Here is a 12,251-nt window from a genome sequence, read left to right as displayed (position 1 = left end):
ACTCTGTCCCTCTTGGTCCATGTCATATTTTCTCTCTTATACACTTTAGTTGTTAACCTTTAGATCAAAAAAATCTGTTTAAATGAAAGATGTTTAAGCTGATGGAAAACATTTGGAGCTATTTCAAAATAGCAAAACCAAATTAGGAATTCTTAGTAAATAAAATAAATATTGTGGAAAAAATATTTAGGCAATTTATTTTAAATAAACAAAGAAAACAAAACAAGAAACTTTCACTGAACTGAACAGTGTGCCTTAACATTTTTTTATTAGTATACAGAGAAAAATGGAAGAATATTTGCTAGCTAAATATGCAGAGTAATATAGCAACCAGTCATTTAAGCTAAATTTACTTGGAAAGAGCTTTGAAATCAATACAAAGGCTTCAACAATCATGATTTATGACTCACATCTCAAGCAAAGGAAGACAAATGTGTCACCAGATTGTTTTGCTTTTGTTTTTGCATTATCTCGGTTCTACTATATATTCCTTTCCTATGTATGTTATCACTATAGGCTTTTGAAAATGCTTAAATACATTGTTGTATGCAAGTCCACATAAATCTTAATTTATAGACTATTTTACTATACTAAATATCTATAAATGCAAATAAGAATTTACATCTGAGAGAGGAAATTCTCCAAAACATACAATAACTTCCATTAAAATTGAGGCTATGAGTTCCTCTATACCAGAGTCCCAAGTATTACATTTATCACAGCAAGTACTCTACATTTATTCAATTAATTGTCAATCCAAAAGCAATGAAATCCACTTTATCAGAAGAAAAGTTATGTAGACATATACCTCACTCTTAAAGGACATTGGTGAAAAGAATACTCTTCATAAACTTTCAGTGAAAAGAAATATGACAACTCTTCCCAAAATGGTATAAAATCACCAGGCCTACTATATAGGGCTTTTTATTTTAAAATGTAATACAGTTTCATAACAGCCATGCATATCCAAAAAGAAAAAAAATACTCCCCGAAAGGGTCATAACTACCAAGAAATTCTGGGCAAGGGCCTCAGTGAGGAAAAGCAGAGACAAACAACAATGCCTATCACTTCCAGAGTGAACGTGCTTGGCACAGCACCACTTTACTTCTGTATTTTTTCAGCTACTATTCTTGCTTAAACCAAACTCTAGGAAATATTGTTTTTGGCAGTTTTCAAAATCTTGATCTTTTTCTCCAACTTCTCAAAAAAAAAAAAGAGAAGACATAAATAAAAGATATTTCTTTTTTGTCCTCTATCCTTAAAGAAACCCAAAGAACTCAGACTGTAGAGAATTTTGTTTTTACTTTGACTCCTGCACAATTTCACTTAGCATCACAAGAAGACAAGATTAGCTTCAAGAACAGAAGAATACTGCATTATTGAGTAAGGAAAAAGACCTCTTTTTGCTTCTTGAATGATATAGTGCACTCTATAAATTTTTGGTAAAAATGTGACTTTTCTTTATTGATTTAATAATAATTAGTAAAATCTGCCAAAGAGAATAGTTTATATGAAAGAAAGAAATATTGCCTAATAGGGAGTGAGAACTGGTTAAATGATGCAAGAGAAGATTTATGAACTATTGAATAGTCAGCAATAAGTAAGAAGATGGGCAGTTTGTGAATGTGTTTTGGAAATTTAACTTTTGAGTCAATGCTAACTATTAAAAACAAACTCAAGGTGAACTGAGTATTATTAGGTTTCAGGCTTGGCTTGTAAAATGGAGAAAGTTAAATGTGTTCATATGCTTAATATGTGTATGTATTTTTAAGATGATGAAGAGTATTTTCATTTTGGACATTCTCCCTCCTTAAAAAAAAACAGTCATAGCTAGCTATGTGTGAAGGAAACTACCTGCTACCTTGGTCATCGATCAGGAACAAATGAGCAGTTTGCATGAAATTTGTTAACTTAATTTCATTCTGTGATCACTGTTTGACATGCCAAGTTGGCTAGGTTTATTCAGTCCCACTTAGTCAAACACTCATCTATGTGTTGCTGTTTAAGTATTTTGTGGATGTGGTTGAAGTCCATAGTGGTTAACTTTAACGAACAGAGATTATCCTAGATAACCTGGGTGTGTCTGATTCACTATTTGCAAGATCTTAAAAGCAGAACCGAGGCTTCTTTGGGAGCAGAAATTTCACCTGTGCATAGCAGCTCTGGCTCATGCCGTTTCAGCCCATCCTTCCTGCCGGGCTGTGCTAGGAATCTGAGACTTGCTTAGCCAGATTCCACAATCATACAAATCAATTCTCTACGATAAATGTCTAAATATGTGTCTTGTACTTGTTCTGCTCCTCCAGTTAAACTCTGGCCCATAATAATCCCCAACTGGGGAGAAGTTAGCAGGAGAAGAGCGAAGGAAATCGCCCTGATTGGTCAGCCCCCTGCCCCAGGCTGTGTCTGTGGGCACAGAGAGACTCAAGTCAGACAAGCACATGCTTGTGTGCATGTAAATACACACACGCACCATCTCATATCAGAAACAGAATGTTCCCAACACTCAAACTCCTATGCTTAACAGACCTAAAATATTTGACAGATTTAATGATTCAATCAGTCAAAAGGCCCAACAAAAGATAAACTACACAACTGGAAACTAGGACTCAATAGCCCATTCTGAGTAACGAACTTTGCCGTAAGAAGTAACTATGCCATGTTACTTGTATGAAAGAAATTTCACACACTTTGATATAAACCACGTTGTCTTTAGATAACAAACATAAACATTTCACCTAAAAAGTGATAAATGTTGCTCATCTAGCCAAAAGGAAAATGGTTTTACTTGCAAAACGTTATTCAAATAATCCTATCTTGTTGTCACACCTACGTTAAGTATGTTTCTCAAACTCACGCACAGTAACTGATTACAAACCAGCTGAGTGTAGGGTAACTGACCTTAAGTACGTCCTCTGCCTCGCTTCCTTACCTGGACTGCATGTCTTGATGGGTTTTGGCCTGACCAGCTTCGGGGCCCCGCTGCTGAAGGTCCACCAGGGACTGGTAATACTGCTGCTGTTTGTAGCGAGACAAACTGAAAAACAGCCCTAGAATGGCTTTTAGGTTTCCATTTCTTATTTCTGTATCAAAGGGAAAACGTAAGAACAGTATCATATGAAATTAATTTGGCTTTTATTTGTGTATTTATTTTTACAGATGAAATTCTAGATGCCAATCTCTTAAGACTCAATCTACGAAGATAGAAATGCAACTTGATTCTCTCAGTCACATATTCAAGCAAGTCTGAATCTCTGAAACATGCAAACAGCTCCAAATGGCTTGAGATTAAGGGTGAGAGCGAGGGACAGAGAACAAAGCTCCCTCCAGTGGTGCTCTGTGCTGACCCTGAACCATGACTGTCTAGAGTTAGTTTCTTCCTGGAAACGGGTGGGCTCTCTGTCTTGTGTGACCCGTTTGATGTAGCTCTCTGCTTCCCTCACCGATACACACAGCAGTTAGTAAGAGTGGCCGCTCTGAGCTGGAAAAAGAAAGCCACTTAATGTTGGTTGTCACGCATTATAAATACTGATGGTGTGGGTGCACCTCAGAACAACTGGGTTGACAGCAGTCATCATTCCTTCTGAATCACCCACCCACCACTTACTGAAATATATATTTGTGTGTGTCTGTATGTGTGTGTACATATGTGTGTGTGTATTCTCCAAATAGCCAACTACATCACAGATTATCAGTGTTTAAACGCTTGGATTCTTTTATTTTTAATTCATGGTACATATTAATAAATAATAAAGATCAGCATACTGATGACTTTATGTGACATAACTGAATCCATGGAAATGGAAATACTGGTTCTAACACATGGGCTTTCTAGGCAAATTTTTCTAATATTGAACAAAAAACAAGTGCATTAAAGTAAGCTACAAACTGAGCCGGTCCTTTTCTCTTGTAGTTATAATTTAAAAATTAGGAAAAGAGAAGAAAAACTTGCAATAAGGTTATGTAACCGGTAATCAAATTTTAAATCAAACTTGCTATTGGCAATAAAATATGTCCTCCTCAGAAGTTAAGGTTTTATGCTTTCTCTTTGGAGTTTAGGAACATTCATTTCTTAATTAATTAGATTTCTTCAGAGAGCAAGAAATCTAATGATCACACAAACTATGAAGTGGAATTATTCATATAAAATGAGGTTCTGAGTTGTTCTTTTCTTCCCCACTGTCCTCAGTTTTCATAACATAGAAGAATAGGTTTGATCAATAGTCTACCATGAGAAAGTATTGATTTTCTCCTATAAACCTGAATGATCTTATTTAGGGGTTTTAGTTTTTTTCCTGTTTTACTACTATGCATGTTTAATTAACTTAAAGTATAATTTTGAGCATTTATATACTTTCATAAAGTAAAAACCAGTAGGTTTAAGTTAATAAAGGATATCATATGAGAAGGAATATATACAAAAATGAACTGATGCAATTTCAAGCCTGTTTTTAAACACTTAGAAAGTAAAATATTATCCTGGGGAATTTTATCAAATTTTATGCTAATTAACAGAACAGCCGGTTAGGTTTGAATGTAAGCTTTTAGACCATTAAGTGTGCAATACAACATTATACATCATAGCATACAAATATAAAGAATAAAATTAATTAAAAATTTAAAACTATAGAAGAAAATTGGGAAAAGACAGTAATTTTACTAAATGTCCATTATATTTCAGAAGTCACACAATTCCTCTCTTAATTTGAGCAAAATTTTAAAAACTTAGAATTGTATACTATTTCTAGTATCTGTGGGAAAAAGCTCTTCAGAGTAAATTAATTATAGTAGAAACATTAACCAATCTAAATTCTCAAAGTGTTTAGTAGTATCTAATAGAAAATTTATATACATACACAGGTTCTAATTACATATATCTAAATATTCTAATTAAAATAGTTGCTGATGCAGGTCTCAAAGGACTTGTTATCTCATAACTTTAGCTATAGGGAGGTTTTTGTTAATAGTACTTAAAAAGTGTCCCTGAAAATGTATGTGCAAGAAAAAGATTCAGAAAGAAAAAATGACAGAACTAGTTAAGCCTTTTTCCACTTTTCTATGTTTCAATTTTAATTATCTTTTAAGCCTTTAATGATTTTAAAACCTTTATATATAATAGCTGTTAAATATGGCTAGTGCTAATTATATAAGAAATAAGATGATTTATTTAAACATAGCAAATATTTGGAATACTACACAGTTGATTAAATTATAGAAGTGTTATTAATCAAATAACATTTGAGCATTAATTATACTATTTTCAACAGTATTTAGGTACATCTATTAACTAACATGATCTATCTATCTATCCATCCCTCTCTTTAAACCCTTAAATATACTACACACTGGTAATAACATAAAGATGCCTTATTAATCGGTGCCCCTCCCACATACTCAGTCATAAAAAAAAGCAGCTTTGGCAAAAATTTGGAACATATCTATATAATTACAGCATATATTAATAACTATGCATTTATTCTTTTGGAAGCTTTACTGGCTTCCTTTATTGTATTAAAGAACTATGTAGTCCACCTTATATTTCTTGCATTATGAACTTTTTTTTTTTACGAACTAGGGTGCCATTTGTGACAACTGTTTTTTTTCTTACCTTCAGCAGATAAACCTTGAACATTTACTCCTCTGGCTGCTAGAAAACTAAGGCAGACATCAACATTTTCAATCTGTAACATGAAAAGCAGTGAAAAGGCAACTTAGAAGGTTATTTTCAAATAAATAAATGAGTAATAATGAAACCAGAGAGAAAGATAAAGAAAGAATGAATACTTTACATTCATTTCATACTAGAGATCTTTTCCAGAGTTTAACTAGAATTATTTCAGCTAATTGAAGGATGAATATAAAGCTTGGATTGTCCAGTTTGGTCCTTACAAACAATTCATAAAGGCCTAATCAAGAATGGCTTTCTTACAGATTAGCAACCCACCTACTTAACATAAAACTGGATTTCATGCTTCACAAATGAGTCTCAGCGAAACCGTCCATAAAGGAAGAGACTGTTGCTTGTCTGAGTCTTAAAATGTTAGGACGGGGGTAATTGAGATTTGACCAGTAATATTTGATAAGTATGCCAAAAGATAAATAAAATGGACAAAAGGCTGATACAACATGAAAGAAATGATCCCTATTTTCATCTTAAACCATAGCAAGTCTTTATTTTAAAAACTGCATTTGTATTTCTACAGTTGAATAATCTCTGAGTAAAAGTAGGTTTTGCCTTTATAATTTAAAAGAGTGATGCCATGGCTTTTAAATAATTAGTTTCAATATCATAACCAGCTTGTAACCATTTAGAGTGATAAGCAAAAAAACCAAATGACTAATTTATGTAAATTCAGTATTGTTCATGATGTTATACAGCAAAGCTAAATAGCTAAGACCTTTTGATAAGAGTTTAAGAAACTAGAAAGTCCTAGTTCCTTATGAGTCATATCTCTGACTTTTCTGATATTTCATAAATCTTGAAATTCTAAAGTAAATAGGAGATTTAAAGTTAATACTTGGCAAGGTACTATTTTCTGTCTTACTACATTCCCATCAAAAGCTATGCATAAGGACATTCAAAGTTCTGCCAATGTCATCTCTAGTTTCGCTTCATAGTAAGGTCAAAATGTCTCTCAAGGAAAATAAAAGAAAAAGGGGGATTCAAGAATCTGTCCTTATAAAATGGACAACTATTTACATTCCTTTTTAAATGTACAAAATTAAATTTAAGTAAAAAAATATTCAGTGAAATGTTCTTTGCCTAAAAATCATTGCAGCCACGGCATACACATTTCCTTTGAGGAAAAATGATTTTTATATTGATTCATTTCAAAGTAAGTTTTACTGAAGTGATTCTAACTGAAAAAATGATCGAGTTGAAGACTGAATGCAGCATGGCCCAATAGATCTTGTTACTTTGCCCATCAGCACCTGAATATCCAATAAGGCTCTGGTACTGAGTATAGTTCAGAGTCTTTCCTTTCTCCACATTTTGCTTTGCTACTAGAAAATAATATTATATAAGGAAAAAGGAGGAGGAAAGAAAAGAAATGAGCAAGTTGGATATTCTACTGCACCCATCCAAAGTGTTTCTTTAAGCTTTCTTTTTCAGGACCACTAGAAATAAATAAAAGGAACATGCCAAATAATTATCATGGCATTAAGACAAAGAATTGAATATTTTAAAATGTTTTTCAGAATAGTACTGATGTAATTAATTTCATGGCAATGACCTACCTTTTACAGAAAGTAAGAAGATTTCTGGCCCAGACATACATAATTTACTACAAAATATTAATGATTATTATTGCCTAAAGTTTAGTTACTTTTAGGATACATGATCAGATTAGTTCACTGGAAGACCCACAAAGGTTAACACATGAATCAGTAATTAAGTTTGTAAGATAGCTTTTTTGCTTATCATTTAAACAGCATGAAGAACAAACTGATGCCTAGTGTGGGTATTAGAGAAAAATGACTCTCTCTCTCCATATGAATCACAAATTAGAAAGAGAAAATAAAAGGGCCCTAATAAAGGACAGAAAACAGATATTGAAAATACACTCTACATTCTTTTTGTGTCTGTTTATCTGGAGCATTCAGCCTTTTGTAATATTCCCTTACAGTCATACATCAAGAGCATCAAAAACTGGAGATATGAACAATTCAATTCTCCATTATTAGTATGGTAGTTAAATAATAGCAACATTGTAAGTATTTGAATATGTACATAATTCCCAATATGACCATTAAAGGCTACCTTATTAAAATTTATTTACTTATTCAATAATACATGCTTTTGGCCAAAATTAATTTTCCAACATTATAACAGCATAATAAACATAACTTAAGAAAATAATATCCTTTTCCGACTTAATTCCAAGTCCGATAAATTCCATCATGGTTGTTGGTATTATGCTATACATTTTACACTGCAAAAAATTTATAATGAAAGAAAATGGCTTTGAGAAATGTTAAATGTCATTTATATGATTAGCTTCATCATTGGAGGCATTCTTTAAAATAATTTGAGAAGTTCTTTTAACCACATAATATTTTGGTTAATGATTATTTTTATTTCAATAAATTCTAGAGATTAGTTTCTCATAATTTCTGCACTAAAAAAAATAGTTTGTTCTTTAACATTTCCCAGTTAAATAGTCCTTTAAATACTGTTTCAGTTGCTTCTTTTTTTTTTTTTTTTCTGTCATATTAAACCACAATTGTTCTTTGAGCTAAAAACCTCTAAATTTTTTGGTAATTATGAACAGGTGAAAGTGATTTTGTCATAATATTGATCCAGTTCATTGATGTCACGTTCATTTTGTCTCAAATCTTTTTTGAATCAGATACCAAATAAACGATCAAAATTCAGATTGTACCTTAACACCTAATAATCTGGGTCAAATTTGAATTAGAGTAACTTCGTGCACCTTAATAAACTATTTTCTAAAATGGTGACTGTGAGTTGCAGCTGTAGCAAGAAATACAATGACTAGCACAAACCAATGTACACTTGTGTGAATAAATACAATGTGAACAAAAGATTCATGGAACAATGCTTTTTCTTACCAATCTCAAATCTCTGCAGTCCTTTTGTCCTCTGTTTAATCTGTTTAAGTATTTGTTAAAATCTGCTGGAGAGATTTCAGGATCCATCAGCGGGTGGTAATCCACAATTTGAAAAACAGTGCCTAAGACCAGATGTGGCCACATCTACAACCAGATCTACTGCCTCGTTTTGGGGGGATAACTACATTCAATGGCTAATAAGAAAGTGGAAAACTGTCCTTAGAAGCAAGGTCCCTGCAAGGATTTAACTGCACCAGTCAGTCACCTAACACAAAAACAACATCCAAAATATTGCTTATATAACCACACAGCTAATTCCTATGATATACTTGCAAGTTGTGTTGTTATATCTAATATCTGAAAAATATTTTTACCTCTTCTTTTTTGGCCCTTTTAAATTTATCCAGATACAAAATCATTTTGAAAAGGAAAGCAACTGAAGTGATAATTGAGTCGACCTTTTTTAAGCAACCAGTGATTTGACCAAATTTAAACAATTTCCAAATTACTAGGTTATTTGACAAAGTGAGTCTTTTCTTGATCTCTCTCCCTCACTCCCTCCATTTGGTTTATGGGTATGTAGAGATGTCTGTTGAGTATTTATAGTTATGCCTATTTATTTATTCAGGTATATTTTATGAAGATATGGGTTTGTTGAGACTGTAAGAGTCTGGAAGATAGGAACTATGTTTTGTTGACTCACTTGGTTTCAGAAATGCAGGATGGTGTTTGTGCTCAGTGCAAAGTTAGGGAAGAATAGAGGAACAGAAGGAGGTGGCCAATCAGTCCCTGTACTTATGGAAAAAAGTATAGAGGAAAAAATGAGAGAGAGAGGAAGAACTAGAATGAGAGAGATCATTTGGTTCAGAGTCTACATGTTACACTCTGTTTGAGATCTTTTAAAATATTCGAATTCTCTGTGCCTGACCACAGACAATAGGAATCAGAAATTTTGCAGGTTGGGGCAGCACATTAATTTATTTTCAAATTTCACTTCCCACCACTTAGGATGACCACTATCCAAATGAGAAGAAATAACAAATGCTGGTGAGGATGTGGTGAAACAGAAACCCTCCTACACTATTGGTAGGAATGTAAATTGGTGCAACTGTTGTGGAAAGCAGTAGTAGTTTCCTCAAAAAGCTAAAAACAGAAATACCATTTGACCCTGTAATTTCACTCCTAGGAATTTACCTGAAGGAAACAAAATCCCTGATTTGAAAAGATATATGCACTCATATGTTTATTACTACACTGTTTGCAATAGCTACGATGTGGAAGCAACCATCAGTAGATGAAAGGATAAAGAAGATGTGGTACATATACACAGTAGAATACTATTCAGCTATAAAAAGAGAAATCCTGCCATTTGCAACAGCATGGATGGATGGGTATTATGTTCAGTGAAATAAGTCAGGTGGAGAAAGACAAATACCAAATGATTTCACTTATTTGTGGAGTATAAAAAGAAAGCAAAGCAGAAGGAACAAAATAGCAGTGAACTTATAGAAACTGAGAAGGGACTAGTAGTTACCAAGGGGGAGGGGTTGGCATGGGTGAGGGTGAAGGGTGAAGGGGATAAAGGGGCACAATAATTCACAATTACAACATAAGGTGGTCATGGGAATGGTAATACAGCATGGAGAATATAGTCAATAATTCTGTAATATCTTACTACATTGATGGATAGTAACTGCACTAGAGGGGGTGAGGATTTAATAATATGGTAACTGTTGAACCACTGTGTTGTATATTTGAAACCAACATAAGATTGTATATCAATGATAACTTTAATTAAATTAAAAAAGAAGAAATGGCCAGAGAATTAGGAGAAATGCCAGAAGAAAATGGTGTCATAAAAGCTAAAGAAAGAAAAAGTAACTAAGGGCCTCAGATTATCAACAAAAATCCAAACGAAAGAAACTTTAGAAATTGAAAAAGAAAAGAGGGTTTTCTATGTGATGCCCAACTTTTATGTGATCAGCAGAAGTGACCAATGAAAATGGAATTAGAATGGTGATGAACTTTGGAGGGTGTAGTCCAGGAAGGCCCACAGGGGAACAGGCATGCTGAGAGGGCCTTTTGTACAGGTATATGCATATTTAAAAAATCAATCAGTCATATATATATATATATATATATATATATATATATATATATATGTAATATTGGAGTATTTTACACACTTATCATTTTTGTTTTACCTCAATTGCTATTAAAGTACTTTATACTCCTCTATATATGTTTTGCTTCAATTAAAAATAAAATGATCAGCCCCTTGTTTCGTTGAGATTAAAGGCAGACTTACAAAGAAGTACAGAAACTGTTGGGTGGCTGGTGTAAGTAAGTAAAATGAATGATTGTGTTTCAGATAATGGTTATGGCAGGGAAGTAGTTGAGAACTGGTTAGAGTCTGGATATAATTTGAAGGACTCTAATGGGAAGACATGGTTGAAGAGAGAGGAGTCCAAGAGGACTGTGATATGATATAACTCATGCATTTTACATTTTACTCCTGTGTATTAAGATATAATTATATATATCCTTTTGTAACAGTGATACAAAGAAATCCATTGCCAGTTCTGTGGGCTCATTTCTCACCTAGCTCAGGTAACATGTAGCTCATGGACAGTCTCTCCAGGACTTTTACTTGCCTATTATTGTGTCATGCACAATTTCTTGGGTCTTTCTATTTGTGGATTGCATTTTATTGGCATGGAGCACCCATGTTGCTTTTCTTTTTCCTGTTAGACTTAAGCATGGCTAGGTAACTATAAAAATATTGATGGTATAATGAAAATAAATAAAAAGTTTCTAAATTCTGGATCCAGCCAATATTTTTAAAGTTTCAAAATATATGTGCACATTGAGCCTTGAGACTTTTGGATTCTATGAAAATACTTAATGTTATCAAAATTGCCCAAACAAAAACACAATTTTGCTAGAATAAATATGAAAACTGCTGTGTGTGTTTACTTTATTAAAGACATTAAACACATTCAACAGAAGTAGGTTCATATTTTTAGAGCCGAGTAGTTTTTATCTGTGTGATTAATATTGGTATATTGGAGCAACTACCATTTCCTTTCATTTATTCTTCATAAAATCAAACCATTCATCTATTCATTTATCAAATATTTATTAAACTTTGTGCTTGGAAGTTTATTTAGTGATGCAGATATATACTTCAAGACATACTCATTTGTCTCATATTTTCTAAAGATCATTGACTTATTTCTAATATTTTCTACAACTCCCATGAAAAATGGGAGCTTATTTTCAAAATAGAAATTCCTTTTATTGTCTAATTTCATAATTGTACATTTATCTTGACCTTTATGAACTTCTAAATATGAGTATGTCTATTACTAAATCACAAAATTGGGTTTCAAGTGAGGAAAAGAGTTTTCATTATTTTCACTTTTGAAAACTCAACACAGTCATTAGTATATTTGTACCTTCACATTTTTTAAAACTGAAGGTCAATATGTGTTCTCAACATTATTAAACATAGTTAGAGTGTGTATTAAAAATATTTGTATTTATTCATTTCAGTGTTGAATATGCTATTCAAGAAAAATGAATAGTGTTTTTAACTAAGATGGCTCTTTACTGAACTCATACATTTTAAGTTGCATGTTTTATGACATCCAGCCTTTCATTGTTTTTACTACAA

At 32.7% G+C, this 12,251-nt stretch overlaps 1 protein-coding gene across 5 annotated transcripts in view; it reads right to left on the bottom strand.

Moving 5' to 3' along the window:
• NAV3 (neuron navigator 3) overlaps nt 1-12,251 on the bottom strand; it is an 859,400-nt gene that overhangs the window by 236,284 nt on the left and 610,865 nt on the right. For all 5 annotated transcript variants that reach the window (XM_057487521.1, XM_057487524.1, XM_057487525.1 and 2 more), the window contains exons 5-6: nt 5,610-5,682; nt 2,934-3,084 (exon numbers count right to left, since the gene is read on the bottom strand). In XM_057487521.1, coding sequence (XP_057343504.1) covers nt 2,934-3,084; nt 5,610-5,682 — 224 coding nt within the window. The remainder of the gene's footprint in view (nt 1-2,933; nt 3,085-5,609; nt 5,683-12,251) is intronic.

This window comes from Manis pentadactyla, chromosome 10 (genome assembly GCF_030020395.1).
Source record: "Manis pentadactyla isolate mManPen7 chromosome 10, mManPen7.hap1, whole genome shotgun sequence".
NCBI classification, from domain to species: domain Eukaryota; kingdom Metazoa; phylum Chordata; class Mammalia; order Pholidota; family Manidae; genus Manis; species Manis pentadactyla.
This window is presented reverse-complemented; position numbering and strand designations above follow the sequence as displayed.